The following is a 19,182-nucleotide window of genomic DNA, read 5'->3' on the forward strand; positions in this document are numbered from 1 at the left end:
CTGTCACCACCACCCAGATCCTTGCCCATGCCTGACATGGGTGGGTTCCATTGGGCTATATTAACCTCCACTGTTATGGTTTCTATTACCAAATTTATGATTGGTATTAGTGTGTTGTCCATTTACACATCTCTGCTCCAATCCTGACAATTACTGCAATAAGGGCCATTTTAGTGGGGCCTATGGACTACTGCAAACTTCCCTGATTCACAGAGTTTTTTAGTTGTCAGTCCCTAGTGGACATATGTGCAGAGTACTAATCTAAATCATGGCCTGTCTGACTCTCATGGCTATGTTTGCCCTGGGAGCTGCCTGTGCACAGAGGCAAATCAAGATGCCCCAGTTGCTATGGTAACAGCTGCCATGGGTGGCTACCTGCAAAGAAAGGCACATGGCTCCAATAGGAAGAAGGTTGGGTTCAGATACTAACTCCTCAGAGTAGGGAATTCTGGGCATAACAAGACAACCTCGATGTCTCGAAGGTTTTGCTGCATCCTTCAGACTTCCTGCTTTGCTAAAACTTTCTCAGAAACAACCTTTTGATGACAAACCTATATAATAAACATACTGGGCTAGCTCAGGTGTCAGTCTCCCCCAACTATGGCTTGTTTGAACCACCTGGTCCCAGCTTTTCCTATATGTGAGTCTGTTTCTTTTTTCTCCATCTGCCATCACACCTCTGGTTCCTGAATTAAAGGCCCAGACAGGAGGCCTCTGCAGACATACACAAAGTGATTGAAAGAAGGAGCCAAGAACATTTACACTATGTCCATTTGCAAATCAGTATAAAGACAACTACTAGAAATTCCTGAGAACTGAGACATTTTGGATCTCTAAAGCAGTCAAATTATGACCTTACTGTGTTTCTGGCTTTTCTATTTATTTCCCCAAGGTAGATGGTTTTAACCTTTTAATGGAATAGGGGTGCCTAGTATTTAGCAAAATCAATGTTCTACTCTATAGAGATTAATATGCCAAATAGAAGTTTATCTGTTCCACACTGGAAGGAGAGAAATAAATTGACACAATTCCACAGGGAAGAAGGAAGGTAGGAATGAAAAATTGACCTATAGGTAGAGATTACATTTTGTTTGAATCAGTACCTATCAATAGTAATAGGTTTCTCTGATATGTCTAATCTCTAACTATTGCAGTAGATCTCACTGGTTTGTTTTTTATTTGGCAGGAACTTGAAGCCAGTATGTGAAATGTTGTCTTCCGGTATCATAATTTAGTTTAGAAAACTCTGTGGGTATGAACTTAGAAGAACTATATCATACCATTAAAAACATATTAATTATTTCATCTATCTTGCCCCTCAAAATACAATATTATATCATATGTCTAATCCTGTGTCTCCTTCCCTGATAACAATTCCATTTAGCTACATGCAATCTGAAGTGTGCTCCCAAATATTGTCATTTAAAATAACATTAGGAGCACTTAGTCAAATGTGCTTCTTCCTTTATCTAGTAGGCAATTTACCTTCTCCTTGACACATGATTTATCTATATCTTGCACCTCTAGGTATTCTTCTCTTACCTCCAGCAGATCAGAAGTCCCCTCCCTTTTCTGGATTTATGCAGTTTAAGGACACTTCAATTCAATAGGAAAGACTATTATACCTGTTTCTAAAGGTTTCTTGGGAAGACTTCTCTACTGAGGTATTTCCCCAAGATAATCAGGGAAAAAAGCATTCTCATTTCTCCAGGGCTTAATTAATTGTAACTTCCTCTGATTTTTTTCATCATTATTTCTCCTTAGTGTAAAGAACTCCATGCACACTTAGAAAAGTGTGCATCTCCATTGATGTATTTACTCTATCCAACAGGATATATGAATACAGTAGTTATAATTTTCATAGCAATAAAATTGACTATATAAAGGCAATGTTATAATAAATTTGTTTACTTTCCTTTACGTATTCCTTTATCACAAATTCTAAATATACATCCCTTCCCCACCGTTTTAACCCACACATACATTAGTTTCAATGGTTCCAATGTAGATTTTAACAGAATGGGAGGACATCAATCTCTATGTTACAAAAAAAAAAAAAACTGGCTAACACAAACTCTTCCCTCTATCTATGCTCCTTGCAGAGTGTATTGACACCTCCTCCCATCAGAGAATAGACTCCCTTCTTTCCCCTCCATTTGCCAGTGTAGGTGAAGGGTTCTTTTCCATTCTGAGCCAAGTTCTCAAGAGGTCTTGCACATTTAAACTCAATACCCTAACCAGTCATCAGGTGATCACATGAAGGGAATGCAATTGTCTTAGCCCATGTTGTCCCAGCTCAGCCTGTTCCAACCAACCAGCTTCTGACTCTTGATCAAACAGTTTAGTGATCAACGACTAGAAAAACCACCCATTTCATTCCAGCCCAAATTGCCAACCCATGAAATATGAGACAATTTCTGTTTTAATTTACTAATTTTTAGGGTGGTTTGTTCCATAGGAAAAGATAGCTGATAAAGTCTCTTAAATTATCCTTTCTACCTCCACTATTGTTACAATACAATCACTATCTCAGGAGGCTAAGGCAGGAGAATCATGAGTTTAAAGGTAGACTCAGCAAAAAGAGAGGTGATAAGCAACTCATTGAGACCCTGACTCTAAATAAACCACAAAATAAGGCAGGGGATGTTGCACACTGGTCGAGGGCCCCTGAGTTCAATCCCTGATGCCAAAAAAAAAAAAATGAAAAACAACAACAACAAAAAACCTCTATGTCGCATGTGGCCATTCAAAAATGACTTAAGTAAAAGGTACATGTCAAAATTTATACTGCCTTTTGCATTATAATAATCAAGTTGTAACTGGGCATGGTGGTGCACACCTGTAATTGCAACTATTTGGACTGAGGCAGGTTGATCACGAGTTCAAGGTCAGCCTGGGAAACCTCGTGAGACTGTTTTGAAATAAAAGATAAAAAGAGATGGGGCTGTAGCTCAGAAGTGTAGCACTTGCCCAGTATGCACAAGATCCTGGTTTCAATCCCCATATGGCAAACAAAAAAAGAAAAAAAAAATTTTAAAGAATCATATTCTAGGAAAAAAAAATCTTGTAACTCATTTCTGACCACAAGATACTAGGTAGTACTTCCCACTCAACTTCCAAGTCTGCAGTGTGCAAGACAATATTTAGTACTAACCTCTGCCTCTTTGAGACCCTCCTCTTGATGCTGAATTCTGCCTTCTGCCTCCTTTTCTACCTCTGCCTAGTTCTCTTCCTTTGTTGGGTCCTACTGAGACGCTGTCATCAGAGTCGTTTGCCATTTGCTCTGCTAGATCTATACTCATGAGGTCACCAGCACTAAAGGCAGATGTGGGTCTTCTGATTGACATCTGAGAGCTCGGGTCCTATTGATGGCCTTTGTAATAGGGGAAAGCACACCTCAGAAAATAGTGCAGCATCCTGACGATCACTAATTTGGTCATTCAGATGAACAGTTAATATTGTCAAACTGTCCATTTTATTATTTTTCACTAACTGACTATAAAACTACAAAAATTAGATGTATTTCATTATATAAAGTATAATCAAATTCAATGCCTATTATCTATCAGATCAATTGATAATACTACCTTAGAGTGAAACCTTTTGAAAAGGTTTACCAATCAAAATCGGATTTCAAGAATGAAAACTTGAAGAACTAGATGGAATATTGGCTACCACCCCTACTTCAATACCACATGTATGAGCTACTTTTTGGAATGGGCTCTTAATCAACAACAAATTAAAAAAAAGACTTACACAAAGTAGCTATTTTTCTAGGTGGTGAAATTTCAGGGTGCTTATATTTTCTTTTTTACTTTTAACAAAACTTACACAATATGCTTTTTTCTAAAATATTTTTTGTTTCCATAATCAGACAACAATTAATAGTCTCATAACTATAAACATATTAAAAACAACTGAAGGTTTGAAAAAGAATGAAAATCCTGGAACCAACAGTATGCCACATTTGTTTTTTATTTTGATAAGAAACCATCTAGAAAAGACAAGTTGCAGATTTAATCAAATATTCTAACTCTAAAATGAATAGATTTTTAAATTAAAAATTGAATAAAAGAAATTCTGCCCTGGTCTCTTGGCGTAAACCAGCAAAATGTAAAAGGAGTACAAAAACAAAATTCATTTTTCAGTAAAACTAGAAAATAATTCCACCCCCAAACACACAATCTATGAAGCAGAGTGAATAAATACAATGAACACTTGAGCTGGCTAAGGGGGAAAACTGAGAAGACGGCAGGCAGGGTAGAGTTCTCCAACACGATGCAGATGTCCCAGAATGCTATGACAACCGTCTTTCTTACAGAAAGTAAGTTCTTAGTCTGAGAATAGATGACCAGAGCATTTCTAAGCATCATGGTGCCATAAAGGAGAGGCGGGGCTAAAGAAAGAGAAGGGAACAAGGCTTGCAGGATAGAAATGGGAATGAAGTGGGGGTAGGGCATATGAAGTAGACTAATTCAGTATTCAAAAAGTTAGGAAAAATGAAAACTTTTGACACAATTGTACATAACTTGGAGAATCAGTAACATAAAGTGAACAAGAAAAAAACATGGTATCAACAGATTATTCAATAATACTGTTAAAAGAATGATACTGCCACAAAGAACAACCAAAATTTTCATGGGTAAATTCATCCAAATTTTCAAAGTGATAACCCACTGGGTATTTTAATAGTTCTAGAACACAAGGAAAGAAATCTTCCAAATGCTTGCAAAGTCAGAGTAGCATGATACTGACAAAAGACTACATCCAAAAAAGAAAATTAAAGATGAAAAGATGCAGTAATATATTATGAAGGCAAGGAGGAGGATTTAAAAAAAAAAGCATACTCACATATCGTGAGAGGGCAACCCGATGTGATCTTTAGAGCAATGTGGCAGTGACTAGAATTTAAAATTCATATGCCTCATTATAATTATTATTTCTTGAAGTGAATTACCAACCATCATTTCCAAATTTTACATTTTTCTCTTTGCCCAAACACTGCGTCTTCATCTTTATCAAACATTACATTCGAATAGTATTTCAACTCCACCTTTCCTAGGCAGATTTTCATCATCCCAAACTTTACTATTCATATCACATCAAGAATGTTATTCTAAGAATATAATTTCTTACTTAAATTTCAATGTCTTCACTTGTAGATTGAACCCCAATATCTTGTCAAATGACCTACATGGCTCTCCCCATTCGACCCTTAGCTCTTATCTTAGGACTCTTGCTCACTGAGCCTCGTCTGCACAAGTCTCCTTCCTCCCGGTTTCTATGATGCGCTCAATGTTTCCAACCTCAGGACATTTGCAAACATGATTTATCTTACATGTATTCTTGGATGATTTCTTCTTCATCTTCAATTTTCAACTTACTTTATCGAAAAAGTCTTCTCTGTTGCCTACATCCAAATGTGTACCCGTGTATATGATTCTTTTGATTCAAATTACTAAATTGATTTAGAAAGGATTATACCACTTGAATATCATTCCACCACTGTCAGAGAGTATATGTATTCTTCATCACATTTAAATGATCATGTTTTGAAAATCAAAAATTGTCTTTTAATAAAATACAAGGCACTATTATAGATAAATTAAACACCCTGGAAAAATTGGTGAAATCAGTTTCACAAATGTTTTTAATGAACTAGATTAGGAAAAAATGAATACAATTTGAAATATCACATAAAGTATGTACAACTATTGTTTGTAAAATATTTTTGTTATGAAGAGAAATATAAATGTGCAAACCTATGTTTTTATTCTAAATTATGATTTTAATTGTTTTCCTTATTTTGAATCATGATCAACAAAGTATGTTAGTAATCATGCTTGTTTTACATTATGCCAGTCCTTTGCTCTCATTTGTTATAAAATTGTATGGAATAGTTGTTTATATACTTAAAATTTCCAGTTTTTCTTTAGCCTTCTACTAAACTACTCCAGTCAGGATTTTGGCTTCACTACTCCACTCAGACATCTCTTAGTAAATTTAACAATGACCACTTATGCTAAACCCAATGATCACTTTTCACGACTTATCTTACTTGATGATTAGCAGAATTTGACACAGTTGACCACTTTCTCTTCCTTCATGTATTTTATTCATTGACTTTTCGGAGACTTGCTTTCCTTTGTATTTTATCATTCACTCCTGTTGAAGCATAATTTTGGATTTCTTATGTTTTCCCCAAATTAGTAATACTGGAGTGCCCCAGACCTTTGGTAGTCTCACACAGTCTCATGGCTTTAATCCTTAAGATGGGCTCATGATTCACCAATACATCTCCATACCAGCCTTCATTTCTGAGTGTCAAACTCATAAAATAGGCCACAAGACATTTTATCAGATGTCTAAGAGTCTAGATAAACTTAACATATACAAAACTAAACTTTTGATGTCCTTCCTCCCCACAGCTGCTTCTTACAATGTTTTCTAAGTTAAATGCACCTCCACCATTTTGGTTGGCCAATCTTGATTTCTCTCTTTTTCACTCTTTCTTTGCAATCTCTCAAGAAATTCTGCGTGCTCTTTAAACTATATCTAAAAGTGGACCACACTTCTCCATCTCCATGGCTGCCCTCCTGATCAGAATCACCATCATCTCTCACCAGGATTATTGCCATAGCTCCAGATAATTTCTATTATCTGATATGATAATTACACCAGATAATTTCTATTCTCTTCTTCAAACTCTCCAATGGCTCTTCAATTCTCAAATTAAGAAAATCTAATTCATAAAATGGCTCTCAATACCCGGTATCATCCCCTTCCTTTAGTACCCTTGAACTCATCTTCTAGTTTTCCATTCCCGTTTACACTCCATTTCATCCATAGTGGACACTTTGGTATCTTAAACAATCTTAGTACTGTTCACTGTAGGGATTTTTTCCCCTATAATTTATTGTTGCCTGGATTTGTCTTCCTCCATGTATCATTATGACTAGCTTTTCTCTTCAAATCTTTGTTCAAATGTGACCTTCTCAATGAGGTGCAGATGGATTAATCTACTTACTTCTACTCATTTTCTGTTTCCTACAAAACAAGTTTTATGCAATTTGTACTCTTCTAATATTTTGGCTTGTTCCAAATATCTCTCCTCCCTAAAATATCAGCTACATAAAAGCAAAGAATTTCCTGTCAGTAGTATTTCAAGCACCTTAAGTAATCCATAGCACCCTTAGTAAATTCTTGCTGCATGAATTTAAAAAATGAGTCACATGATTATTTCTTCAGTGAGTTCGCATTTTTCAAACCCAGCATGATTTTAGAACTATAGAAATTATTTAGTACTAACATTTAATATTAGAGTTTAAATATTTAATGATATTTAAATTTATTATTTATATTTTGGAATTAAAATAATTTGTGGGAGTCTACTTTGTAATTTTTTTTCCAGTATTGGGAATTGAACCCAGGCATGCTTCATCACTGGGTTACATCCTTTCTAGTTTTTACTTTGAGACAGGGTCTAATTTGCATGTCATCTTCCTGCATCAGCCTCCTGAGTCCCTGGGATTATAGGCATGGACCGCCATAGTAACTCTCTACTTTGTAATTCTAATTCCAGATTTGTAATTAATATAAAATTTTTAAACCCAACTTTATTGAAGTAAAATTTATACTAAAAAATGTACACGTTTAAGGTGACTTTAAGTTAAAATCTTACTATGTTAATCACAGTATTGAAACATGGAGAAGGTTTGGGGTCAATCACCCTTTAAAATTTTCTTTTTACACTATAAGGGTTATAAAATTTCTATGATATTTAAATTTTATATGAAGAAATTGATATATATTTCTTCATGAAAATGTTTCCCTATATGTAACAAAATGTCCACATACATGTAGGAGGGAACTTTATTTTACAGGAGTGAAAGAGGAAAAAGGAGAGGTGGTCCTCAAAGCCCACCAGGAAACAGAGTCTGAACCTACCCTGAAATTGAGAGTAAGGTCTTTCTTCCACATTAACACTCCTAAGTGAGTCCAAGGATATATCTACCTGACTGATTGCAACACATTGAGGCATTTTGGAGTCAAATAGTACTAAATATTCATTCTTGATACCTCTTTCTTCTTCCCCCACCTCTAACTGAAACCTACCTCTTTATGATAGCTCTGGACATTGCCCTAAGTCTTTATTCTTTTATCCCCAAGAGCTAGGCAATTTACTCCACCCCAAAACTGCTAGTGGTGTTTCAGGAGAGGAAGGCAAACACATGTATCATCAACAATTAAATGTGTGTGAACTTTTTAATAGATCAGTACAGGTCACAAAGCAGAAAAGAAAGAAACAAACATTCCAAAGCTGAAATACAATGAAATATAATGAGAACAAAGACATTGAGGTATGAAACTGGCATGACATTTTAACATAAAACATAGTAGGGAACATTAGTAAGTGTACTGATAATAGTATTTTAAAATTTCACAGTATAACTTATATCTTTGTGTAATTTGTATGTTTATTTTCTTGGTCTCAAGTGTGTGTGTGTGTGTGTGTGTGTGTGTGTTTGATCTTGAGATGTCCAAGAATGTTTGCTCTGGAACCTTTAAAACAATTTGAAAATTAACCCAGAAGGACTTGATAAAAGCAACATGATGCAAACATCATAAAGTCAATGACACCATGTGCCACATAATCATTGTGTGATCTTAGAATATAGAGGAGTAAAGATCTCTGGGCTGAATGTTAGGAAGGCAGACTTCTTTCCCAAGCAAAAATTGCTGTGCATCTCATTTACATTTTTAAGTGAAACAAAAATAACCTATATTCACAACAGGGAATAGGATGAAAGAGTGAAAAAAGGAAATATTGAGGAATGCAAATCATTCATATGATTATTGCTTAGGCCAGGAATCTTCATTGACTTTGAGAAGATGACACTACACTATTTGTGGTTGCAAAGCAGAGCAAATATCTATTATAATCTGTGAATGATAAAAGGAGAGGTACATTTGCAGAAGATTTCCTCTATTAGATCCAAAAATAGTTCTTAAGTTGGAAAATTGGAAAGAACACCCAATCAGCAACAGGAAGACAAAACATGCACTAAAAACCTAAAGTGATTTTAGAAATCAATTTGTTAGCATTTTGAACTTATGTAGATGATTTCTCTGAACAGATCTGGGTGAATTCCCACTAGTTCCCAGAGACGCTGAACATGTTTAGAGAACAGAACATTTTTTCAATAGCTTCTTTCATGTCTTCGTTCCTCAAACTATAGATTACTGGGTTGAAAAATGGGGCAAGAACAGCAAACAAAATGGGGATTTGAGGAGGAATTGAAGCTGCACTGGAGACCCTCCCAAGATAATGCATAAAATTCAGTGCTGATTCTTTTTTGTTTAATTTTCTCTTTTTAATGTGCTCTTTTTTAATGTCAAAATTTAGTCTAAATGAAAGTAGAGTGAATTTTGACATACATACATGGAATATAACTTCAAATTTTTGTGATTGTACATGATACAGAGTTATAATTATCATGTATTCATATATGAACATAGGAAATTTATGTCAAATTTATTCTATTGTCTTTCCCATTTCCAGCCACCTTCCCTTCCCTTTATTCACCATTGTCTAATCCAATTAGCTTCTTAATTGTCATCTTCTCAGATTTAAAAAAAAGAAAAGAAACGGGGCTCTTATAAGTCTAGTTTTACAAGTTACTTAGATATTCAATTCATCCATTCATAATATATTTTATATGTTCATTCAAATATTTGGTGAGTACTTACTATATCCCATGTCCCATTCAACATGCTAAAATGAAATGAATCACTAGACTAAAGCCAGCATTTCCAGTACATAATGGCTGTATTTTTCCTAGCCAGCCACACCATGAAATTTACCTTAATGGTCAATTGACTCTGGTAACCACAAACACACTTTCATAACAAGCAGAAAATGTCCCCCTAACATTTTTATTCTGTTTTAAAAGAGTTTATGACTCTGCTATAGCTTTCCTATGTACACATATGGATAAACACAGTGAATCTCTCCATTGTGTACATCCACTAGGACTTAATTTTTAAAATAAATTATGGGTAAATAGCAGAAAGATCCAGAGAGGGAAGGAAATACAGTGTGGGGAGAGGGAAGAGGAAGGAGAAGTACTGGGGTATGAATTAGAACAAGAGATATCCCATGCTTGTATAATTACGTCAAAATGGATTCTGTCACATGAAACTATAAAGAGCCAATAAAAAGAAGAAGTTATATCACTCACTTTGGTTCCTCTATATCAGTGTGTCTTCTGCTCAGAAAAAGAAGAAATCAAGTTCCAGCTCAACTCTTACAACCCCACCCTCCACATACACACACAATGACAGGCTTAAAATGTGTGCCCTGGCCTCACAAAATTCACAAGCTGAAACCTTAATCACAGTGTCTCTGTATGGGAGATTGAGCTGGGAAGTAGGTGCTCATAATTAAACATAATTAAATGTGTTCATAAAAGTGGGTTCCAGTTCCAAAAGTTTGCACCTTTATCTCTGAGGAAGAGACAGAAGCTTTGTCTCCACCATGTGAGCATACAGTGAGAATGTGGCCAGCTGCCAGGCAGAAACAGAGCCCCACCAGGAAATCAATCAGCTTGCACCTGGATCTTGGAATCCCCAACCTGCAGAACTGTAAGAAAATAAAATTCATTTGTTTAAACCTCCAGGCTGTGGTATTTTATTATGGCAGATTGAGCACACTAATACATTCCTGTAAGTGATTCTACTGGGATTAAGATATGCTCTCCTAAGTATTCCCATGACAATTAGGTTTTTACTTTAAATATTATGGCTAATATTACAATAGTATATTGGCTTCATCAGTTAATTTTTATACTTTTGTAAACTTGATGTTTCACTAGTAAAGATTCAGTGAATGTGGATGTCAATAATTATCAGGACAGATAATATAGGGTAAACAGCCTGGAGTTGTAACTATGGAAACTTCTACCTGAATTCTGAATGAGAGAGTTTGGGGCTCAAAGGACAGACCATGGACCACTTTTAAGGAATGCTTCACTGTCTTTCATGGCCAATAATAGAGAGTGAGAGATAAAGAACTCTTCCTAAACCTAGAAGGCACTTTGATCGGATTATTAGATTGTTTTCAGAAGAATTTTAAGACATTCAAAGGCATTTTTAAGGGACTTTGGAGAGAATATCTTTTTAAGCATTTGGCCCAGAGATGTGCCTTTTCATTACAAAACCCACTTAGGTAGGAACATGAGGAAGCAAGGACATTAGAATAAAGAAAATGATAGCAACGATCTTCAAAACAAAACCAAACAAAATGATTTTCTGATTTCCAAGACATCATGATAATATAATAATATATGTAATAATGCCCCCATTTTTTTTGAGGTGCTGGAAATTGAACCCAGGGCCTAGCATATGTTCTATTGCTGAGCTACATCCCCAGCCTTAAATGTCTATTTTTAAAGTGCAAGAACCCGCCCTTTCTTAATAGATGTAAAGATATTGGTAAATCTTTCCTAAAGTAATAAATGAATAAAAAATAAATTTTATGTATTGCAAACATCAAAAGTTTCATTGTAAGCAATATTTACACCTTATTTGCCCAAAGGCATATTTTCTGTATCCATGAGACATTGTGATATTTCTAATTTTTTATCATTATACTATTCTGTGCATGAGTAATAGATGATAATAATAACAACAAAGACAACAACGATAATAGATAAATAGCACATCTCATTTGTGTTGCCAAAGGAAGATGTCAGTTATGTTTTGGTCATAAGACTCTGAATTATTGCCCAAATCGTTGAGAGCTGATATTGGTCATTGGAACTGAAAATGTAATGAAAACATTTCAATGGAAGAGACTTAACTATCTCTTAACTTCTTTCAGAGGTAAAGCCATGTCCTAGATAAGAGAACACTTCAGCTCCTGGTTACATTAGGATCAAGAAAAAATACTAAATAGGAGGTATTCTTTATGCCTTCCAGAAAAAGTTCTCTCTCTCTATTATTGGCAAAGCATGAAAGCAAAGTGGTCTTTAAAAGTGGCCACGTTGCCCTTAGTTTCTGCCAAGAACTCTTTCTACCTTAAATGGAGATTGATATCTAAAGATAAACATGTGCTAAATACTTTTGAAGACTCAAAAGGAATCATAATTTTTCTTTGAAGATTTTCTTGATTCACCAAGCACAATTACTACTTCCTCTATTATGAATTTTGTTGTGATTCTTTTTCATATGGTACTTTCATGAGCCTCTCTACAATTTTTCAATGGAATCTTTTGTAGGACAAAGGACAAAGCTCATGTCGTTACTTAAAAATTAACTGTATTGCCTGAAAGATAAAAAACTGGTCAATGATTAATGGTTTAAGAGATTCATAAGATTTCTGATATTCCAAAATAATAGCAAATAGTTAACATTGAACATAAATAGTAACCTTCAGATTCCATGTTTTATTGCTTATGGGAGGTTTTCCACAAATGATCCTAAAGTTCACGTTTGAGTCATCTGTATTTTGCCAACCACAGTAGTACACACCTCTCATCCAAACAAATCTAGACGCCAAGCCCAGAGAATTATAAATTTGAGGACAGCCTTTGCAACTTAGCAAAACCCTCAACAATGTAGGGAGAACCTCTCTCACAATAAAAAATAAAAATGCCTGGGGGTGTAGCTCAGTGGTAAGTCTCCCTAGGTACAATCCCCTGTACCAAAAAAAGAAAGAAAGAAAAGAAAAAGAAAGAGAAATAAAAGAAAGGATTCAAATTTTTATTAACATATTTTACACATGAAAATATTTTGTGTACACAGCATCCTTATTTCCCTGCTAATTTCTTTATTCCTCAGGCTTTAAATAATGGAATTAAAAGTAGTGATAAAACACATACATAAAACTGATAATGGTTTCCTAGAAAAAGTGACTACATATTTGAAGATGTATATAGTATCATGTGTATCATGCATATGTCTCAAAAATGTGTTAAATTGTAATGAACAATAACTATTTGATGAGATGAGAAGCACAGTGAAAGAATACACTGCAAAATACTTAACAATGTATTTTGTAACAAGTATTTGTAACAATAATCTGTAATAGTATTATCATTTCTGCTGTTACTTATTTATTTTACTTTTGGTGATTCTGGAGATTGAACCAGGGGCCTGAAGGATTGATATAATAAGACGGCAAGTTCCACCAGCAAGACAGCACTGTCTTCCCCTGTAAATCCTCACTGCTGATCACCAGATATTGCTAGGGTACACACAGGCCACTCATGAAAGTTTTGCTTTCTACTCCTAGTACTTTATGTTCTGCTAGACTAGAGCTTTGGTTCCAATGGGAATAATGCTTCCACCGGGAGACTCAGCACGGATTTCATTAACTGGGAGTGAAGTGCCACCTGGGCACCTTGGACTCCTCATGCCTGTGTTAATGCACAAAGAAGGAAGTTACAGAGCTGGCCAGGTGGCTGATTCAGACGACCTAGGGTGGTTTGCTCTATTATTTTATAGAGTAAGGAAGGAGCGTGTGTGCAACACAGGAGGTCTTTAGGAGTGTCTCCTACTGTCACCACACCCTATGATTACAGTGTATGGAAAACTACAGTCAAATTCAGGCAGAACTACTAATGGCCCTGACCCTTCAGGAATGAAGGTTTGGGTAACCCATAAACATATCATTTAACCCTGATAAGCCATATTTTCTTCTCTTTCAAAACAGAAGTGAGGGGCTGGGCATGCAGCTATGCAGTAGAACATTTGCCTAGCGTGCTTCAGGCCCCGGGTTCAATCTCCAGAATCACCAAAAATAAAATAAATAAGTAACAGCAGAAATGATAATATCTATTACAAATTAATGTTACAAATACAATGCCTTTAATATGAAGAGTTCCCAAAACATGGACATATGAATTTTTATCAATAGTGCAAAAAGTAAAATCAAGAATCAATAAATGGATGGTTTCAAACTAAAAAGCTTCTTCCTAGCAAAGGAAACACTCAATAATGTGAGGAGAGAGCCTACAGATTGGGAGAAAATCTTTACCACATGCATCCTGAATAAAGCATTAATCTCTAGGATACACAAAGAATTCAAAAAACTTAACACTGAAAAAAAAAATAACCCAGTCAATAAATGGGCTAAGGAAGTGTACAAGCACTTCACAGAAGAAGAAATACATTTGATCAACAAATATGTGAAAAATCGTTCAACATCTCTAGCAATTAGAGAAATTCAAATTAAAACTGCACTAAAATTCCATCTCACTCCAGTCAGAATGGCAATCTTCAAGAATACAGGCAATGTAAATGTTGGAGAGGATGTGGGGGAATAGGTACACTCATACATTGCTGGTGGGACTGCAAATTGATACAACCACCCTCTATGGAAAGCAGAATGGAGATTCCTCAGAAAACTCAGAATGGAATCACCATTTGTCCCAGCTATACCTCTCTTTAGTTTATACCCAAAGGACTTAAAATCAGCATAGTACAGTGATGCATCCATGTCAAAGTTTAAAGTAACTCAATTCACATTAGCTAAACTATGGAACCAACCTAGGTGTCCTTCAATAGATGAATAGATAAAGAAAATGTAATGTGTGTGTGTGTGTGTGTGTGTGTGTATACTTTCAATGGGATATTGCTCAGCTTTAAAGAAGAATGAAATTATGATATTTGCCAGTAAATGGGTAGAATTGGAGAATATCACACTAAGCAAAATAAGCCAATCCCAAAAAAAACAAAGGCTGAATGTTTTTTCTAATATGCAGATGCAATAAGAGGAGGGTAAATAGAGAAAAATAGAATTACCTTAGATTAGGTAGAGGGGAGTGAAGGGAGGGGATGGTAGGGGATGTGGGGATAAGAAGAATAGCAGAACGAAACAGATATTATTACCTTATGTATATATGTGACTTCATGACCCATGTGATTCTACAACATTTACAATCAGAAAAATGATAAATTACACTCCATCTACGTATGACATATCAAAATGCATAAATGCGTGGTACTGTATAACTAATTTAAACAAATTTAAAATTTTTAAATTAAAACATAAATAAATAAATTACAATTATGTAGATTCATATTGTTTTTTTATTATTACCAATAAAATTCGGTTAAAATTTGGTTAATGAAAACAACATAATTTGTTTTTTGTTATTTGTTTTTTTTCTTTTTTTTATTGGCTGTTCAAAACATTACAAAGCTCTTGACATATCATATTTCATACTTTAGATTCAAGTGGGTTATGAACTCCCATTTTTACCCCAAATACAGATTGCAGAATCACATCGGTTACACATCCACATTTTTACATTATGCCATATTAGTAACTGTTGTATTCTGCTACCTTTCCTATCCTCTACTATCCCCTCTCCCTCCCCTCCCATCTTCTCTCTCTACCCCATCTGCTGTAATTTAATTCTCTCCCTTGTTTTTTTTTTCCCCTTTCCCCTCACAACCTCTTATATGTAATTTTGTATAACAATGAGGGTCTCCTTCCATTTCCATGCAATTTCCCCTTTCTCTCCCTTTCCCTCCCACCTCATGTCTCTGTTTAATGTTAATCTTTTCCTCCTGCTCTTCCTCCCTGCTCTGTTCTTAGTTGCTCTCATTATATCAAAGAAAACATTTGGCATTTGTTTTTTAGGGATTGGCTAGCTTCACTTAGCATAATCTGCTCTAATGCCATCCATTTCCCTGCAAATTCCATGATTTTGTCATTTTTTAGTAAAGCAACATAATTTGGAGGAAAAGATATATATTTCAAGTCAACAAAGGATGAGTTAGCATCATGAGCTCTCTACAAGTCAGAAGATGTGTTTGTTTCTGTAATCCTCTGCACTCACTAAGGGCATCTTTACAAGGTAACATTATTGTCAACTCACCACAAACTGCCTTTTACTATTTTCTTTTCTATTGTTTCCCTCAGTTTAAAATAATTCTTACCCAACACACACACACAAACACACACACACACAAATCCACTCTCATGAGCACACACATGCACAGGTTTGCTAGTAAAAGTACTTTAGCTAATCATTTGTAGTGAAATTTGAATTAATCATGGAAGGTTTTAGGCAGAGAGTAGAGTGCTAAGAAGTAACCCAGTCTGCAGAAGGAAAGTTAGCTAGAATGTAGACCTGTATGGAAATAAAAGAGGTAATTTTAGCTATATTTATTTACAGGTACCGTGTACATCTAGGAAGGTATTATATATACAAAAAAAAAAAAAAAAAAACAGAGAGAACAAAGAGAATTGACCTTTTATACAATGGATGGTCATGTGTATTAATTCTGTAAAAATATTAGTAAGTTTAGAACAGTTACCCAATCTGTAAAATAATACCATTTCTCATGTCTTTTTAAAAAAATTTTTAGTTGTCAATGGACTTTTATTTTATTTATTTATATGTGGTGTTGACAATCAAACCCAGGGCCTCACACTTGCTAGGGAAGTGCTCTATGACTGAGCCACAACCCCAGCCCTCTCATGTCTTTTGCAGAACATTAAAAATATGCTATGTGAACTCAGCCGTGTTTCTTGATTTCCCTCATTTTTTTAAACTAAGTGTTCTCTGAAGCCTTCCTTCTGTGTATCTCTCTTCCACACAAGACCTACAGCTGCTCTCTGATTTTCTGTCTGTGCTCCATTCCAGCTCATTAGTAGATAGGACTGATCTTTTTAAAACTATGACCTTCTCCTTTACTTCTGTCTTTGCATCCAGCTTTCAGGTATCCACGATTCAGTGGTGAGGGTCAGGGAAGGACTGTGCCACAGAAGCAAGGAAATGAGGCCACCAACTAGAGAGTTTATGTTGGTGGGCCGGGGACAGCTAGAAATTCCAGAATTTGCACTATTGTAAGTTTTACCCATCCAAACTGAGGCATTGGTCTTTATGAAGCTCATTTACTTAAGAAATAAAGGAAGGAAGGAAGGAAGGAAGGAAGGAAGGAAGGAAGGAAGGAAGGAAGGAGATCAGCAGAAGGGAGTGCTTCCTTAACAAGGTAGAATAAAAAAGAATCTAAAATCCTAAAAGCCAAGAGAGAAAGGAGCTTGAAAAAATAATTGTTGTCCAGTACAATAGATGAATTGCCCAGAACAATCAAAATTTAGCATGGTGATGCTGACTTACTCATTCAACAGGTATTTATTATTTAATATGTACAATACAGCCGGGTGCAGTGCTGCACAACTTTCATCCTCGCAGCTCCGGAGACTGAGGCAGGAGGATCATGATGTCAAAGCCAACCTCAGCAAAAGGAAGGCACTAAGCAACTCATTGAGACCCTGTCTCTAAATAAAACACAAAATAGGACTGGGCATGTGGCTCAGAGATTGAATCCCCCTGAGTTCAATCCCCTATACTGGCCCCACACAAAAAAATGCACAATGCATTTGATCACAGTGAAAAAACAAAGATTAGGATTTTAACTTATCCTGAGAAACAGATTCTTGGATGCACTATTTGAAGCCAGATTGCTTCTTCATCAATACTCGAATACTCAATTTACAATGTGGGGTCATTCTTCAAATATCTCCATTGGAGGCCCCATGGAGAAAACTAGTCTTAGGAAGATGATTTTCAGTTACCCTATCTTACAAACAAATGTTTCGATTCTATCAGAATTAAACTGTTCACCCAGATCATTTCAACAAAATGAACTGACTTCAACTTGACATGAAGTTTAATAAACAAAGTTAGAATCAAAAGTATGAGGAATTGGACAAAGATTGAAGAGAAGCTGTCGGATTCAGCTATTAGCAAAGTTTGATGACTAGGGAGCTTTAGGAGACCAGTTTCACTAAGAGACTTATTCCTGAGAGTTGAGGGTAAAAAAAGAACCAGTTACCATATATAATCACAGCGGAAAGACCTTACTGCAGGTCCCTGGTCTTATGAAAGAAGTTCTTGGCTTGTCCCATGTGCTTTCTGATGGCTTCTTTTATCTCTTTATTCCTCAAGCTGTAGATAATGGGATTGAAGAAGGGGGATAAAACTGCAAAGGATAGAGCAATAGCTGTATCCCAGAAGAGAGAGTAGGTGGCAGAGAAGCGGAGATACATGAGAGCCACGCTGCCAAAGAAGAGCAGAAAGACTGTGAGGTGGGAGACACAGGTGGAAAATGCTTTGCGGCGACCTTCAGCTGAGCGAATCCGGAGAATCACAGCCATAATACCAACATAGGACAGGACGATGAGGGTCACCGCTGTGATAATCTCCACTGCGTGGACAACATCCACCACCTGGATCATGACGATGGCCTGTGTGTTGGTGCAGGCCAGGCGCAGCACTGGCAGGAAGTCACAGAAGATATGCTCCAGGTGATTGGAGCCACAAAATGGCAGGGTGGAGATCCAGGCAATCTCAGGGAGCGGTGTGAGAAAGCCACAAACGCAGCAACCCAAAGTCAACTGGGCACACAGCTTGGGGGTCATGATGGTGGGATAGTGAAGAGGGCTGCAGATGGCCAGGTAGCGGTCAAAGGCCATCGCTGTCAAGAGGCAGACCTCACTGATGCCTGTGGAGTGGAAGAAATACATCTGCAGGAGACAGCCATTGAGGGAAATACTCCTTCGTTCACTGAGCAGGCTAGAAAGCATCTTTGGGATGGTGGCCGTGGTATACCAGATCTCCAGGAAAGAAAGGGCGCTGATAAAGAAGTACATGGGGGTGTTCAGGTGAGCGTTCAGCTGGACCACGGTAATGATAACCAGGTTCCCAACAACAATGAAAGCATAGATGAAGAGCAGGGGAACAAAGCAGAGGACAGAATCTCCCCAGGAATGAGGGAAAGCAGAGAAGATAAACTCCTGAGCACTGGTCCGATTGGGGCTCTCCATCTCCAGGGAAAAAGTGAGGGTTTCAACTCCTAGTGCATGCAAAGCTTCCAGACAGTGTCTACTATTCTGAGAGACAATGCCTCTGGGTAGACCCCTGTATCAGGGATGTAGAGAAATACAACTGAAAAACGAGATGGCCTGTATTCCATGCTTGCTTACCACTCTGCAATTGTAGTAAGAAAAAATGTAGTCAGAAAGCACATCCAATGTGCTTTCAACCAGTGATTCTCAAGCATTAGTATGCATCAGAACCACTTGGAGGCTTGTTAAAACTCAGATTGCTGGTTCTCAGCCCAAGAGTTTCTAATTCAATGAAACTGAGTTAGAACCCAATAGCT

At 36.4% G+C, this 19,182-nt stretch overlaps 1 protein-coding gene across 1 annotated transcript; it reads right to left on the bottom strand.

Annotated features, from left to right (window-relative positions):
- Nucleotides 1-9,154: 9,154 nt before the first annotated feature.
- Nucleotides 9,155-18,844, bottom strand: LOC124082606 (olfactory receptor 6K2). The gene is made up of 2 exons (XM_046429073.1): nt 17,951-18,844; nt 9,155-9,217 (listed from the first exon to the last, which is right to left on the bottom strand). Exons 1-2 carry the CDS (start codon nt 18,842-18,844, stop codon nt 9,155-9,157), a joined length of 957 nt encoding a protein of 318 aa, XP_046285029.1.
- Between the last annotated feature and the right edge of the window lie 338 nt (nt 18,845-19,182).

Source organism: Marmota monax, unplaced genomic scaffold, assembly GCF_021218885.2.
Source record: "Marmota monax isolate L192 unplaced genomic scaffold, Marmota_monax_Labrador192_F-V1.1 WCK01_AAM20220418_F8-fsc00145, whole genome shotgun sequence".
NCBI classification, from domain to species: domain Eukaryota; kingdom Metazoa; phylum Chordata; class Mammalia; order Rodentia; family Sciuridae; genus Marmota; species Marmota monax.